Below are 17505 nucleotides of genomic sequence, written 5' to 3'. Positions count from 1 at the left end.
TATAAAGGCTAAGGCTGTGTTAGTGTACCCACTTTATTATTTGTTGTCATTTGTTGTCATTTTATGTTCGATGTAAACAAAAATCTTTTTCAAAAAGTGGCCTCAAACGTCTGTGGCAGTGTGACTCTGTGTTTCAGTGGGCGGTGTGTACAGGCGTGGTCGGCTTCGTCCTCCAAGAAGAGCACGTGTCATAATCATACTGTTCAAATATTATTGCAGACTTATGGACGTTACACAGTGTGAGAAGAATTCATCATCACTGCTGTTTGGATTCATCTCGTTTCTTTCTTTATTACATGCTGAGTTTCTTCTCTCTGTGTCTCTGTGAAGGTTCTCAGTCATCCAGGTCATCGTAGTCAAAGGAGCTTGCAAAGAAAGTGTCTGGACTTCTTTAAGTTACTTGAAGACGTTTCACCTTCATCCGAGAAGCTTCTTCAGTTCTAAGGTCAAATGGTGGAGAGTCCCAGATATAAACCTAGTGGGAGTTTCCCCCCACAGAGGGACAAAAGGACCCCCTGATGATCCACTCACATCCTGGGCCATCTGACCTCAGGAAATCACATGATAAGGTGGGGCCAGGTTTCACAATGAGCTCACCCGAAACTCTGGCTGATTGGGACCCACACCCAGTTTCACACCTTGGCTCAGGCGATTAGAGGATCATCAGGGGGTCCTTTTGTCCCTCTGTGGGGGGAAACTCCCACTAGGTTTATATCTGGGACTCCCCACCATTTGACCTTAGAACTGAAGAAGCTTCTCGGATGAAGATGAAACGTCTTCAAGTAACTTAAAGAAGTCCAGACGCTTTTCTTTGCAAGCTCCTTTGACTTCTCTCTGTGTCTTTTCCCCTTCCTGGTGTAATTTCACCACATTCTGTTGTTCCATTATAATGAGCTGATCATCTGTATTGTGTTGTTCTTTGAAATATAACAGAAAATTATCCCAATTTACCGTTTTATTAAGTGTCAGATATGTCAACCATTTCTATTGTTTTAATGTGATGCAATAGATTTTATATAATAAAGTCTAAATATACAGACGCTGAAGTTTTGCTCTTTACCGACCTCAATATTTCACAGATGTCTTTAAAGCAGCGCTAAGTGCACACACTGCCCACTGTGAGGGAGATTAGAAACGTTATGCAGAAACCGATGTGGGGAACGTTGTCAATATAAAATCGTCTAAAACACAAAACGCACAAAGGTGGAGATGAATAAAAGTCAGTGCACTACGATCTCTGATGAAGCCCTGTTTGGTAACACGAGCACAAAAACACAACAATCAAAAGGTGTCACTGAACAAACGCCAGAACTGTCAGATGAAAGGATTCCCGCACGTTAGTTTGATACAATCAATCTTTTCCTATACACAAATTGAAAAAATATTATTTTTACGTCGAGAGGGAAAATAAAATATTTACTGTACAAGAAATGACACCAAACTTGCACTAAAATTTGAGAGGGATCCTGCGAGTCCCAAAGTGTACAATCCCAAGTGACGTCACCCACAATCCCTTTGTCGATGCTGTTACAAAATACTTGATTTTCAAGTTACTGGTAACCAATTCTGATGGTAAGAAAAGCTGTAGAAAAATAAATTACCAATATATCAAGAGTAAAAGACCAAATGCCCTTGATTTTGTCTTAAAATCTCCACACAAATTGGAGAGGAAGAAATCCACAAATGCTATTCTTTAATTTCTTTTTCATATTTAAAAAAAGATGATTTTTCATCCATCCAGCAGCTGCTCTTTTGGCAGTAAATGGAACAAGAGGGGGATTGTGGGGAATACTGGCAGGGTTCTTGGGAATTTTCTGGTGACTCTGTCTCCTTCAGGCCAAACTTCACACTCGTGGAGTCAAGTTCATTTGTTGAAGCTCGTTCGCTCTGATGAGGTCTGGTGGTTCCCGTTGATGGTTGCTGGGTGCGCTGAGGTAAAATGGTGTGATGGAGATACGAGGAGGAATGGGGTGGAGTGGGGGGGGTAGCTGAGAGGGCCGAAGTTTGAGGAAAGATGACAGGAAGAAAAGAAAGAATAAAAGAATATTTAGTGGCGTTTACCATGAAAATATCTGCACTTTTGATCACAAGACAGTCATCTGAGCACAAAGGAAAGGCCCAACGCCAAAGAAGACAATGAAGCAAGAAATATTACAGAGAAAATGAGAATTTAGATATATACGTAATGTAATTTGAATTGTATAACACGACATTAGTCTTAAAGAGCAGCACTTATTTCTATGAAGCATTTCACCTCGAGTCAAACTGAAAACGCAGAATCACAAACGAACAGTTTCTTTGGTCCCAGACAAAAAGCACCTGCTGCTGCAGATCTGCACTCTGAGTCACTTTGTTCATCCGTGCTTTCTACAGATTTTAAAAACATTACATCGTTTTTACTGAGTTTATTTATTTGATTGTTATTTCTGTCGTCTGCTGAACTACAGATTCATTTATTGTTAATAGTTTATTTAAAATACTTTATAATTCATTTTTATTGGACATTATAATAAAACATTATTTTTATAGATGGAAGAATAATAATGTTTTATTGTACAATTCATTAAAAAGTCGTGAAACTGACCATCAAACGTTTACAGTTCATATCCTGTCGTATAGTTTCTGTGTTGCTGGGATACTGAGTAAGGATCATGTGATTCATTGACTCCACAGTAAACACTCTGATGAACGTGTTTAAGGACCCATGTGCTCGTACACGACGCAGCTCTTTGTGGAAGCTGTTAGATTCACCAGCCTCTGTTTCTTTACATTAGCTCTGCTGAGCTTCACTCAGTGATGCTGCTGAGTTTGTTAACAAACCAACAAAAATCTCTGATGGTTTTTATTCTCTGAAACAAAGTGTTTTACAAAACTATCATTATTGTTCCTTTTACCACTTTGGTAGCTTTAGTTGGCATCGTGCCTTCCTCATCTTCCTGTGAGACAGCACTGAGGGCTTCAACAATCTGCAGCCCACCCAGCCCTCCCGGCCCTCCTGGCCCACCCAGCCCACCCGGCCCACCCAGCCCACACAGCCCTCCCGGCCCTCCCGGCCCACCCAGCCCACGCAGCCCACGCAGCCCACACAGCCCTCCCGGCCCACCCAGCCCACCCAGCCCACCCAGCCCACCCAGCCCACCCAGCCCACCCAGCCCTGCTCATATGTTCAGACAAACTGGGAGGTAGGCTGGGCCGTTTACATACCAGCCTGCCAACCAGCTCAACAGCATCAGATTCCCAGCCTGGACCCTTTAACATCACGTATCCAAGGCAACGATTAAAACCACACCTAACACCTTACACTGAGGAAGTACCACATTTCACCTTCATGCAAACACCTGAGATACTTCTGCAGGTTTTCATTACTGATCTGTGTCATAAACATCTCCATGTCTCCATGACTCGGTTCAGTCGGTTTCTATCATTACGTGTCACGGTCCTCTTATATTTAAAGCACAGTTTGGTGATGTAGTTTGTCTCCAGCACAGCTTTTCCTGTAAATACGTTTGTTTTGGTGGCTGTTACTGTAAACTGGAACAGTGGCACGACTGCTGTTTCCTAATTATTTATGCTGGTTAGTGGTTCGGTGGAGCTGGTTAGGAGGTTTTAGTCTGAATTCTTGGCCAAGTTTAAACTTTTTCAACATCTTCTTGTATCCTCGTCATTATAATTACACTCAATATGATCTTCAAGTGGTTTTCAGTCAGACCCGTGGATACTGGGGGACAGATAAATCCAGATGTTTCACTTGCCTTCCACAGGATCCATCTTACTCCGGGGTGATCTCCGTCTCCTGATGCACGACCACTTTGGTGACAGACATATCTGGGTGCTGCTCCTTCGCCTCTTTGATGGCCTGGGCCAAAGCCTGCAGAGTAAACAACACACTCCTAAATGACCTGCACAACACGCACCGCAAGTAACGAGCATGACTTTCCTGTAGCATTTATCTACTGGACATACTGCTCTGTGGGGCAATCTGGGCCTGCACATAATCCCAGGGTCACTTATGTGGTGCATTTCATGTAAATCAGCGTATGAGCTAACACACAGCTAGACCTTTAAGGAAAACGTGAGCAGTGAGAAATGCTCCATGATGAATCTGAATTTACCTTGTCATGATCTATTTCTGTGTCCCCAGTGATGACGATTCTCTTTTCAATGCGAGTCTCAGAGATCCCTCCTTTCACCGTCTGTAACAGAGATGTGACACAGAAATCTGAATCCTCCCTCTGTCTTTATTTTTCCTCTGAACCAAGGTTATTATCGTTAACAAAAACTAACAAAATAACGAAAACTAGAAGTGAAAAAACATTTTCGTTAACGGAAATAAAAATAAAAACAAAAAAAAGGAAAACTAACTAAAACTGTAATGAGTGTTCACAAAACGAACTAAAATTAACTGAATTTATAGCAAAAACGTGTTTAGTTTTCATTGATGTGTGCGTGTCATACAATAGTCAAGGGTGAAAATGAAGTTTAGTTTACAGATTTTTTTCTTGCTGTGTCTCATTATGCCAGCAGGGGGCAGCACGTTAGTCGAGTCTAGTGATGGGATTTCCGGCTCTTTTTAGAGATCCGGCTCTTTCGGCTCGGCTCACTAAAAAGAGCCGGCTCTTTCGGCTCCGAACCGGCTCTTCAGGTTGTTTTGTTGCTTTAATTATTTAATCATTAACAATAATATAAAATTATGCAGAAAAGTAATTACTAATGTAAAAAAAGTGGTTTTATTTATATATGTTTATATATGGCCCCTAGAGACAAAGCACGTACAAACTCTAAAGCATATACAAACTCCTAAAAGCACGCACAAACTCCAAAACACATTTCTAGCGTTTACTGAACTTCCAAAACAGAGCTACCCAGATCACTTAAATTACACAATTGAAAACATGTGTGTATTGTTTGTGTATTTATAGACAAGCACTCATATTTATTCAAATAATTAAAAAAAAATGTTCATTTACCTGTTACTACCACACACCAAATCCGGTTGTTGATACTTCCTGGCTTGTGTAGCCACTAGGTAACAAAAGCTCAACACTGCGCCCAGCATCCTGGAGCACTTCTGTTGTCTTTTGTACGTATTTTGGAGTTTGTACGTGCTTCTGAGTTTTTACGTGTTTTGGAGTTTTTACGCGTTTTGGAGTTTGTACATGCTTAGGAGTTTGTACGTGTTTTGGAGTTTGTACGTGCTTTGTCTCTAAGGCCCACCATAAATATACTTTATTTATTCACTCCACATAAAATGTAATAATAAATCATATAATACAAAAAACAACTATTTACATTTTAAACTTTTAACTATTTAAATTTTCAGCTTTTTCCTTTTAACCAAATTTAACGTGAAACAACACAAAACACTGCAAACCACAACACAATTAAATATAAATTAAAATATTAAAACAAAAAGAAGATGCACATTCTCTGTCATATGGGCCTGCATGATTTCTGAATCCTTTATCATCTGCAACTGAAAATAGCGGATGATTACTATACCTTTCTAATGTGATGTTGTTGTCCCTCGCTCTCTTTCTCTCTGGCTCTGTTCCTGTGCTACTGCGTGTAACTAACGCCCCTCCCCCCTCTGCCCAGCGCAAAGTACAGGCCGCGCATGCCGAGTTTAGCGGAAAAAAGGGCGAGAGAGAGGGTGAGAGAAAGAAAAAAAAAAAAAACCCTCACGGCTCCCAATAAGGAGCCGGCTCGCGTCGTTCACTTCAAAGAGTCGGCTCTAAGAGCCATTTTGTTCGCGAACGACCCATCACTAGTCGAGTCGTCTGTGTCGCTGCTCCGTCCACGCGCAGAATCATGTCAGGAAAAGTCGGGAGCCAGAGTCCAATTTGGGATTACTTTGAATATGACTGTGTTTTGGATAAAGCAAGTGTCTTGTAGTGGAAACAGACAAATTATGAGGGACATTTCTAAAGGGAAAAAAATCCCACAAACCTTAAAGTGCACTTGAAAAGCTCACACAAGAAGGCTAACCTAGCTTAGCTTGAGAAGGTAAGGGAGCACACTCAACCCTCATCCCCAGAAAACAGAAGCTAACCCCAGGCAAGGCAGCGTGATGCATCCTGAGACAACAAGACGGGGATATCTACACAACTGTGTGAGTCAATTACCTTCAAAAAGTTTATCAATTCACTTGAACCAAAATTACGAACACCCGGTGCTGCGAGAGTTAATAGTCTCATTGGGGCCAAGATATACATTTTATAGTTGCCTGGTATCAATGGTTGTTCATCTGCCTTTATTTATTTATTTAAAGAACCCATAGGTGGGAATGTGAGTTGTCTGTCTCTGCGTGTTAGCCCTGCGACAGACAGGCGACCTGTCCAGGGTGCAGTATGGTAGCTGGAATAGCAACATACCCAAGGATGAGCAGAATGACTGATATGATGAAACTGGGATTTTTGTTACACTTAATTATTGCAAACACAACTAAAACTATAACTGAAACTAATCAAAACTAAACTGAAACTAAGGATTTTCAAAAAAATAAAAACTAAACTAAACTAGCAAACAATTGGTAAAAACTAATTAAAACTGATATAAAATTGAAAATCTGAAGTCAAAACTAAATAAAAATAAAAACTAATGAAAATTGGAAAACTATTAAAACCCTGGTTTGAACAGAATTGACGTTTGCTGGAAAATCCTGGAAAAATGACAGTGACTGTGTATCCTCTTAAATCCCGAGGCCAGAAGACGCCACTTACTGAGTGGAAACTTCTACAGATTCAGTTCATTTCAACGTTAGCAGGTAACAGTAACAGTATAAGAGTATGCTAGTGAATGTTTTGGTATGGAAACAGTATATCAAACATATCAGCATCAGTATGTCAGCTGAATGAAGCAGATGTAGGAGAGCATGTCTTTCACATAAGAATTGAGCTGTTTCTGAGACTGTGTGAGAGCTCAGAGGCTCGGAGCAGAAGTCTGATGGCCGGGAGGAGCACAGTTATGTGACTGTTCGATTAGACACTGATCCAACAGCTGATCACAAAATGTACCTGACTGAATCATCTGAAGTTATCTTTACCCTGAAACAACTGATGATCTGACTGTAACAGAGTCCTTTTGTTGCCTATATTAGATCAGTAGCAGTCATGAGTTTGTATCGGGCAACTTATCTCTCCTTCAGTGGGATGCTCCACATTGTGCTCTGTTACATGAAAATACTAAAAGATAACTATGTAAAAAACATGGTATCATCTGAGTGTTGTTGTTGGGAGAGACCAGGATGCAAACAGTCACATCTGATTTAATAAAGCACACCCACACTGAAAACACAGCCTATGTTTCAAGACAGCTGGTTTAAGTTAGAGATGGACCGATCCGATATTACGTATCGGTATAAGTCTGATACTGACGTAAATTACTGGATCAGATATCGTAGAGAAATAAAAAATGTAATCGATCCATTAAATATCAAAAAAGCACCTCACAAAACTTGCAACATGATGTAACTCGGCTCATAACTGTAGCACATCGGAGCAGTGTGGTCACGTGATAGAGCGGCTGTGACGTGCGAGACCTCTCGTTGAGCATTTGTAGCGTCGCTACCAAACCAGCATTTCATCTCCGAGGAAGTTTTCCCAGAGAGAAGTAAAGCAAGTGTGTAAGTTCACCTCTGAATGTTTGTAAAGCATTCCCGCGTTAAGCTTAACAACCGATATATGGAGCGACTGCCTCTCTCTCTCTCTCTCTCTCTCTCTCTCTCTCCTGCTGCTACTTCAATCATAAACTGATCAATGATCAGCTGATCGTCTCTCTTCTTTGTTTTTGTCTCACTTTGCACCAGAAAGAGGAAACCAGCGGCTGAACAACAGCAGCACGTTTAAGCTTGATCAGCTGTTGTTAGAATTTATTTAATATTATTTCTACACCAGGATCTTTTTCTACAGCTGACGTAACTGTGCAGGGGCGGAGCTAGCAAAGTTTAGCCAGGGGGGCCGATAGGGCATTAACAGGGAAAAGGGGGCACAAAGACATACTTTTCTTTCTTATTCTCATTTAAAATGTCGAGCTTTTAATAAATAATTATCTGACTCTTACACCCAAAGTTTTAATCTGATGTAAAATGTATAGAAGTCCATTACTGTATATAGTAACTGTTAAGTCTAATATACAGTAAGCTATAGTACTTTTTCCTTTGGGAACCATCTGTGCAGTCTGCAGTTCTGTTGAAGAAAGATGTTGAATCTGTTTAATTATTCTTGAAAAATAATTGATTTCTGTGCATTTTTTTTTACATGTGCATTAAATTAAAGTTGATTATGTTGTTTAATCATCATGAGGGTGGTTCCCTATTTTTTTTGCAGCCCTATTAGTTTGGTTGCTTAATATTTCTGTTAAGTACTCTTTAAAATACCAGAACAGGGAGGATGGAGCAGGTTTAAGTTTATTAGATTGATCAGTTTTGCTGAACTATGAAATATTTTTTTACATACAGGTATAACAGAATAGCTTTAGTGTTGTTGTTTATTGTTTGGGGTTTTTTTGTTTTCTTTTAAACTTGAGTATGAATTTATACAAAATGCAGCAAGATATTAAAAAAACAGTTTAATGATTAAACACACTATATCGGATTCATATCGGTATCAGACATAAAAAAGTGGTATCTGTAGTTTAAGTGACTAATAGCAGACATTTATCACAACATAGTGATCGTTTACTGATCTCTACTGCCTGAGAAGCTGTTAGTGAAGTGTGCCAGACCTTGGTGATCTGGGTGGTGGTGGTGGTGCTGATGGTCTCAGAAGTAATCGTCTGGGCACTCAGCAGCACTCCCGACTCCCTCTCTGCCACACTGTCCACCGGCTGTGGGAGAGATAAGTACCAAACAAGAAATTACTCACACATTTAAACACACACACGAACTTCATTATGTCAGAAAAGGGATAAAAGTGTGCAGACCCATAAAGGTTTTACAGACTCTGTTAATATATAATAACAGTTAAAAGTGAAATGTGTTTTCCTTTTCCTATTCTAATAAAGGTTATTATTAACTTGAAGCTACAAATCATAGCTCTTTTCTGTGGGACATCTACCAGCTGAAAACGTCATTGATTAGATTTGTGTCGTTCCAGTGTCCACACTGCACATCCAGGTGAAAACCAAGGACGCTGCAGCTTCCAGTGTTTCCAGTAGCAATGTGGCTTTAAATGCAAACTGGTAAAGCATTTGAAACTGAAGCACCAAGCTGGGCCATCCCAACAACATAAGCAACAATGTAACAGTCAGTGGTGTGAAAACTCTGAAGTATCACCAACTTCATACAAAACTGAACCAACAGCACTTAACAGTACAAATGATTAATCACCCGAAGCATACTACAAGCAAAGAAATGTTGATCCATGGCTAACTCGGTCACATCAACCTAAAAAAGACAAAACTGCAGGCAGTGAGATCCACAAAGCAGCAGCAGCTGAGGCTGGTTCAGTTCTGGCCTGGCAGAGCGTCTCAGGGAGGAAATGCAGCGTTTGGTGAGGTTCTAGACTTCAGTCACTGAATACAAAGTGTTTCCAGGGAAATGTAAAGTCCTGTTAGTTTGTGTATTGGAGGATAGAGTATCTATAGTAGAAATCGCTTTAAGCCCCTCAGTTTTAAACTTTATGTTAAAGTAATTTATGTTGGATTTTCTGTAATCAGCACAGCTCAGATATACACAGACACCCCCACTAACATTCGGTTAGATGTCCCTCAGCTCTCCAGGTGAAGCAGAGAAATTGATAATTATATTCCAGGAGAGAAGCTGCTGCACCGGAGAGTCAGTCTGAAAGGTAAATAACAGTGTCTGAGAGGGAAACCAGACAAGTGTTCACAGCAGTCACAACAGTGGGAAAATACCAGACGCTCAGGCTGTAATGAGGGGCTGCTGAATACTGCAAATCCACTCCTGGAAACTGGACCAATCACAGGACACGACCGAGAGCTGACATAAAAACAAAACTGAATTAAGAATATATGATACAGCGTCAACATGAGCTAGAAAATGTGGTTGGGTAACAGTATCAGGGACTGAACTTTTACAGTTTCACTGCTCTGCAGGTTTGATCTGATCGGCTGTTTTGAATCGCAGCCTGTGTTTAACAGATAACCGACATAATTATTGACAAATGAGCAGGTCATGCTAGTGTCGCAGGATCAAATCTGCCACTGAACGCAGAGTTGGCATTATTTTGCATTTCAGTTATTGCATGCGTTTGTGTGTTTGTGTGAGATACAGGCCACACCATGTGGGAGTGGAGAGTCCACTCTAGTCCAGCTGGAGTCACGTACAGGACGAGTAAAGGGGTCTCTGAGACTCCAGTGAGGGAAAAGGATATTTTAAAATGAAGTAGTTTCAACCTGGCCTGGATGGTTTTAATTAATTACATAATTACATTTTACCAGACAGAGGATTCGTTTTAAATAGATTTACGTGGATTTGTTGTGATAATACACTGGGTTGGAAACTGCTGGTTTGCTGGACCTGAGGATAACAGGAGGGGAAAGGCTACTCTGTAATTAGGAGGTGACCATCCAGGCGTGGAGAGGAAGAGCTTGAGTTTGTATTCCCAGCATCTGCTGTGGAAACACTCCGTATCGACCCAAGGCCTATGAAGGTGGGTGAAAAGTCTTTCCCAGGAAGACTGCTTGTTCTTCTGCGTGACCAGCTTTGTCTGTTTGTTCCAGGCTAATAACTGTGACTGTGGGGGGCCTTTGACTCCAGCCCACCAGTCTGCTTCCCAACACCGTATTTAATTCTTGTATTAAGGCCATTATGATGACCACTCCTTAATACTAGGGCCAAAACTTTCGGCCAGGCTTCTGAAAACCAGACAGTGTGTAGTAGCATTGCATGCAAAGTTTAAAAAAAGCTATACTTTGTGTTTAATGTGAGAAAATAATTCGTAAAATGCACATTTTTGTAAGGGGGAAATGTCTCAAATTGACCTCACCTGAGCTGACTCGTATGTGATGGTCTTGGTTTCAGTGTGAACTAAGGGTGTGTCCTTGTAGGCTGCAGTTCCTCTTACAGAATTGGTAACATCTGAGATGGTGATTGTCTGGGTCTTTAGCACAGGAGACTGCAGAAATCAGACAAACAGCAATAAACTCTCAGGGTTTTACAAAGACAACAGTGTGGCTGCTACACAACGCAGGGGAGAGAAACCCAAACCTTGTTTGTCACACACACACATTCACACAAACTATCCTGCTGGATTCTTACTCAACTATTGATCCTTAAATCCCACTTCACTGAGGCAACTGGTAAGTAACTGTTGTACTGGGAAAACCAGCCTGTTTAAAATCTATATCTGACTTACAACATGTGTAACAGGGAACTCTAATGATTATAACTGAATCTACCAAAGCCTTTTTATTAGAGATAAATGTGCGTAGATATGAGTGTGATAAAGTGTGGCGCTGAGTTTAATTTACTAAAATGTTTTAGACACTAAAAGTAAAGTAAGTGTAACTTGAAAATATATTTATGTCATTATAATGTGTCGCTGTCAGGCTGCACAGTTCACTCGTTCCTGTGTTTTGGGCAACGATCTATAATTAATTATGTCTCCTTTCTCATGCCGTCGCCCAGTTCTGTCATAACTCTGATCACAGTCAGCCTTCAGGTCCTCAAATGTGCATGTTAACCATGTATTAGGCCACAATATGTTTCATGTTGCAGAATTGTCTGCAAAAAAATAATTAGCAGCTGCAGGCAAACAACGAAGCGTGCAACTACAAAGGACAAAGTATTCCAAATGGCATCCAAATGTTTGCACAAAACAACAATTCATTTGGTGGAAAATAAAAATCAAACCACAGTTTCTGCAGTGCTCTGCCTTCATACACTGTGCACAACTTATTCTTGAAACATACGGATGCAGACGGATGTTTCCTAAAATGTAGGAGTGAAGACCTGCAGCTGGAAACGACCCGTGTTTGTGGAAATGATGTGACACTGCATTTCAATATATTAATGCAGTTCTGTTATTCCTTACTGAGTGCAAGCGTCCACTACAACCATTTGTCTGTCTTTAGTTGGTTCCCTCCTCCTCAGTAGGTTCATGACTATAAAAATGCTGGTGGTTGTTTGCTTTAAAGATCAATGTTGTTCCCAGTTTTATTAGTTTTCCTTCAAATGTTGCACCGGCTGAACCAAAACGAACGCTGATAGTGTCACAGCCATACAGACCTCAGCCACATCCTCCAGCTTTCCATGGAGGACTCTGAAGATCACCGCGGCATGTTCGAGGCCTGCGTCACATTCCCCTCTGTTAGGCATTCCCAGAAACCACCAACAATGATCTATGGGGATTCATGAGCTGCCAAAACCACATCAACTGGCTGCTTTGAGCTTTGAGAGGTTTTTCTTTAAGCTCGCTCCAGATGTTTGAGCTCCTTCAGTTTTTCCTCAGCACCGTTCGGCAGAGGAAAACAACGTCGGTTGCTTGTATTGATAGTTTCACACATTCCATATCAGAGCCTATGATCCGTATACAGGACACCTCTGTTATGGCGCTCTGCACAGCATGCTAATGCTAAGGTAGCCAAGCCGAGTGATGCTGACCCCAGACCAGCAGCCAGACCCTGTTAAATCATCACTTAGTAATGCAACAAGCAGGATAATGATTACTTTCTCCTGGGAGCAACTAAGTAACATTTTGCATTACTTGTCCTGTGTCATGATGACTTGTTTGAGTAATGAAGCTACACGGATCACAGAGGAGGAAGACTTGTGAGCACACAGCATGTAGTTAACGTGCATGGCATGATAATAATGCCAATTCTAAAAACATTGAGTAAAATATAAAAGCAGAATGCATGATTAGCAAATCTCATAAACACGTTTTATTGACAGAAATCCCACCGAATGTTTAAACAGAGAAAATGTTCTCTTTTAACAGATACGTGTCCACATTGACATGAAGTCACACAGAAGTCAGTTTGAGTCTGTGACGCTGCACTTTTCATTTTCACGATTGTCTGAAAATCCCCACAAATCATTTAAGAAGCAGCTGAGGGAGCACGAGGCAGATAAACATTTGTTACCAGTCACATGACTGAGTATCAAGAGCAGGCAGTTTCCCAGAAGTAAAGACAGTCTGCAAAAAACTGCATTTACAAGCTGCAAAACAATTGTTTGTCAAATAAACAACTGTGAAAGCTGCAAATTTCTCATAATAGCATCAACAGGTTCTAGAGAAACCCGTGTGCACAAGCCTGGAAATCCATGTTGGATGAGCGAGAGCTTCCAGGCTGAACTATTGTAATTCATTATTATCAGGAAGTCCTAAAAACTCCCTGAAAAGCCTTCAGCTAATCCAAAATGCTGCAGCAAGAGTCCTGACAGGGACTAGAAAGAGAGAGCAGATTTCTCCTGTTTTGGCTTCCTGTTAAATCCAGAATTCAAAATCCTGCTCCTCACATACAAGGTCTTAAATAATCAGGCCCCATCTTATCTTAATGACCTTGTAGTACCATATCACCCTATTAGAGCACTTCGCTCTCGCTCTGCAGGCCTACTTGTTGTTCCTAGAGTATTTAAAAGTAGAATGGGAGGGAGAGCCTTCAGTTTTCAGGCCCCTCTTCTGTGGAACCAGCTTCCAGTTTGGATTCAGGAGACAGACACTATCTCTACTTTTAAGATTAGGCTTCAAACTTTCCTTTTTGCTAAAGCATATAGTTAGGGCTGGACCAGGTGACCCTGAATCCTCCCTTAGTTATGCTGCAATAGACGTAGGCTGCCGGGGATTCCCATGATGCATTGAGTTTTTCCTTTCCAGTCACCTTTCTCACTCACTATGTATTAACAGACCTCTCTGTGTTGAATCATATCTGTTATTAACCTCTGTCTCTCTTCCACAGCATGTCTTTATCCTGTCTTCCTTCTCTCACCCCAACCAATCACAGCAGATGGTAAATGGACTGGTTCTTATAAACCGCTTTTCTACTCATCTGAGCACTCAAAGCGCTTTACACAACTTGTGCATTCACCCATTCAGACCCATTCGCACAAGCACATCTTTCTAAGTGCTTTTATAGCTAACATTCACACACATTCATACTCCGATGGACGCATCGGAGAGCAATTTGGGGTTAGTATCTTGCCCAAGGATATTTGGCATGCAGACTAGGGGAAGCCAGGAATCGAACCACCAACCTTCCAATCAGTAGATGACCTGCTCTACCACCTGAACTACAGCCACCCCAGATAGCCCCGCCCCTCCCTGAGCCTGGTTCTGCTGGAGGTTTCTTCCTGTTAAAAGGGAGTTTTTCCTTCCCACTGTCACCAAAGTGCTGCTCATAGGGGGTCATATGATTGTTGGGTTTTTCTCTGTATCTATGAAGCGCCTTGAGGCGACTTTTGTTGTGATTTGGCGCTATATAAATAAAATTGAATTGAAAAATTGAATTGAATTGCCTAAAGCACTGCATTAACAACAGGCTTGACTCTGTCATGGAAATCAGTGCAAAGACTCGGGAACAGCTCACGGTGCTGTGCACACCTGCAGCTTCACTTTATATGTGAACATCCTGAATCATCCAGATGTCACATGAGGCAAAGTGGAAATCTGTGAGGTCAGAAACATCTGGTTTATTTTCTTCTTGGCAAACATGGACGTCACTTCACCTGGACTATTCAATTCAATTCTATTCAATTCAATTTTATTTATATAGCGCCAAATCACAACAAATGTCGCCTCAAGGCGCTTCATAGATACATAGAGACTAAAGAGGAGAGGCATCGTTCAGCTGGTTTCTGTATGGGGAGACGTTACTGACTGTGAATTTGGCAACTTGCACATCTGGAATGGATCCATCAGTGCTGAAGGTTTTAGACCAACATAGTAACTAAGAAAGCAGCGTGAAACCATGTAAAGCATCTATTACAACAGCATGGGTTGAGTTTAGAATTCAATTCAAGATATTTGGAAAAACACTAAAAACATGAAACTGAAGATTCAGAATAATTGAGAAGAATTCTGTATACAACAGTCCTCTAACAAAAGTCTGACAACTCGTCTTTAACTCAGGATGAGCTGGTTCTTCTTTCTTTAAACATCTATTGTTGAATTAAATAATGATTTCAGAAATCATTGCATTCTTTTTTATTTTAACGGCATCCCAGCGTTTTGAAAAGTGTGGTTGTAATTAGAAAGTGTTGTGTCTGTGAGGTAAACGTGTCTGTTCTCAGTTAGATTAGAAACGAGCTGCACAGCCTGTGTTTACCATGACACACGTAGAGTCTGAAGATGATTCAAAGTGTGGATTTACATCCTATAGAATCTTTATTGTCACTGTTACAAGAACAACGAAAGATTTTTACAGTAGAAGGAGGAACGTTAAGATCTGCAGTCGCTCTCAGAGGAGCTGTTAGTGCAGGTGAAACCAGTCGTGTGGCTGAAGTCAGAATAGTGAGAAAATTAAGACCAGCTAAAGAAACACAGAAGCATGGTGGTGGGAACGGCACACCCACAGGAGAAACACCAGTGGCAGATGACCACCGTTTCTCCTTCACTGCTTCCAATGAGGAACGTTACATTTATTTGCACTTAATATCCAAGATCATCTGAGCGTGCGCACACTGGTTGTGTATATTTGCTCAGCATACACATATGATAGTCAACAGGGCAACTCCTCCTTACTGACAGCAAAGCCAGAAGAGCGTTCAGGCGTTGTTGTCAGTGTTTGTGCGGACTCCTGGTGTTCTCACGACACTCGTTTTAAAACAGTCTGATCACCTGTTGAATCGGCCAAATTTCCAAACTGGGCACATTTTCATCTGGAGAAACAACAACTCGGTTTATTGCACATGGACGTGTTTCAGAGGTTTTTCTGTTGATCTGCATGATTTAGATTTTAACAACAGACAAACAGGAAGTCAACTCCTCCAAGATTTGACACTGAGACAAAAAGACAAACTTATATTTTTAAATGTAATATGAGAAACATATTTTCTAATTATATTCTTTATCAAAAAAGCAATCGCAAAGACTATTTGCCTGTAAAAAACCTTTAAGCGACTGTCCTGTAATTATCTGATAACAACAATGATGAAGATACTGATCAAAGTGATTTACATGTGCACTATTGTTCATAAGCTTTATAACACCCCAATGTTTCCAGTTATTTGTTGCAATTCAAGCCGTTCAACTGTCAGAGGTTAAAAAAAGGTAAGCTTACCCAAAACTGTAATAATGTACATTTATAATTATACAAAAAGGTCTTTGTCAGGGAACAACACGGTTAACAGTTTAAAGCTGTGCTGCAGCAATGGAGGAGCTACTGACTCCTACAGCTGCTCCAACCTTTCTGGATTACTTACAGCCGCCTCTGTCTGGATGAAGGCAGTGTTGGAGCACACTGTGGTGCCATACCCTCGTGAGCATCAGCTGAACAGTACTGTACTGCAGAAAGTAGAGTGATGCTACAAACATGGTGAGAAAAAGCCGATTAACGATAGAAGAGAGACAGACCATCACTGATAAATGTAGGTCTGTGCTACAGTGTCAGTGAGCACAGTTTCCTTCACCATCAAAGGCTCAGAAACAAACTGTGACAGGAAGTCTGGTCCCAAAGACACGACTGAATCAGAGGACAAGTTTGTGTGATGGCGGCTCGCAGGACAACAGCTTCAAGCAGCTTAATAGTGGCCGTAGTGAGCAAGTCTCAGTTTGTACTGTGAAGACTTCGAGGTGCAGGTTTGACAGGACGAGCTGCAGCAAGTAAACCATCGCTAAGACGTCAGAATAAGACAAGAGGCTCGTCTGGGCCTTGAAACACCACCGTTGGGCTACTGAAGACTGGAAGAAGGTTTTATGGACTAATGAATCAAATCTGAAATCTTGGGTTCATCACAGAGGATCTTTGTACGCCGTGGAGTAGGTGAAAGGACGGGTCCACAGTGTGTGGCATCAACTGTCAAACATGGAGGAGGAAGTGTGATAGTTGTGCCTGAACCACCTCAGGAACAAAGAACAAGATGGTGAACTTGAAAACATGGAGGTCCAGCACAGACTGAAACCCCATCAAGCTGGTTTGAACTGGACAGAAGAGTGAAAGCAAAGCAGCTACAAGGTCCACGTTTATGGGAACTTCTGCTGCAGATATGGGAGAAGATTAGATCTGTTGTAGCCAGAAGCCACGGCTGTGTTCAGCTGTTATATCTGCAAAGGAGGCGACTCTGATGAGTCAAAGGTTAGACTTTGGTCTATAAACTGATTCCTGTTTTAACTCCAACTGCTTTTTGTACCATGCTTTCATTTCAGAGTGCAACGAGACGTTTGGGGTGAAAATTTGAGGAGCTCTAAAACTTTGAGCGGTAGTGTAAGTCACCATTTGAACAGGCACTCCAACGTCGTCTTTTTTACTACAGCAGATTAGTGTCGCGGGCTGTGAGCTCACAGTTGTGTCTTTAATTCAAACAAACAAACCCTGAAAGGTGAAGAGGCATCAGTCAGTCTTCAGCTGCGCTAACTCAAAGACCAGTTACAGCACCAGCACAGGAAA

The 17505-nt window shown here is 41.3% G+C and overlaps 1 protein-coding gene and 1 long non-coding RNA gene across 18 annotated transcripts in view; one reads left to right on the top strand and one right to left on the bottom strand.

The window, feature by feature from the left end:
- Nucleotides 1–3137: 3137 nt before the first annotated feature.
- epb41a (erythrocyte membrane protein band 4.1a) overlaps nucleotides 3138–17505 on the bottom strand; it is a 56009-nt gene continuing 41641 nt past the window's right edge. For 16 of the 17 annotated variants that reach the window (XM_085148043.1, XM_085148042.1, XM_085148044.1 and 13 more), the window contains 4 exons: nucleotides 10947–11075; nucleotides 8722–8823; nucleotides 4113–4193; nucleotides 3138–3868 (listed from right to left, as the gene is read on the bottom strand). In XM_085148043.1, the coding sequence (XP_085004169.1) occupies nucleotides 3770–3868; nucleotides 4113–4193; nucleotides 8722–8823; nucleotides 10947–11075 (411 nt within the window). In that variant the 3' untranslated portion in view covers nucleotides 3138–3769. The remainder of the gene's footprint in view (nucleotides 3869–4112; nucleotides 4194–8721; nucleotides 8824–10946; nucleotides 11076–17505) is intronic. The other variant, XM_085148051.1, reaches the window with a different exon arrangement.
- On the top strand, nucleotides 8786–9350 carry LOC146493923 (uncharacterized). Its single transcript, XR_014871861.1, has 2 exons — nucleotides 8786–9085; nucleotides 9135–9350. It is a non-coding gene; the product is annotated as an uncharacterized LOC146493923 (long non-coding RNA).

This window comes from Neolamprologus multifasciatus, chromosome 22, assembly GCF_963576455.1.
Source record: "Neolamprologus multifasciatus chromosome 22, fNeoMul1.2, whole genome shotgun sequence".
Taxonomy (NCBI): domain Eukaryota; kingdom Metazoa; phylum Chordata; class Actinopteri; order Cichliformes; family Cichlidae; genus Neolamprologus; species Neolamprologus multifasciatus.
The sequence above is the reverse complement of the archived record's forward strand: the minus strand, read 5'-3'. Positions and strand labels throughout refer to the sequence as shown.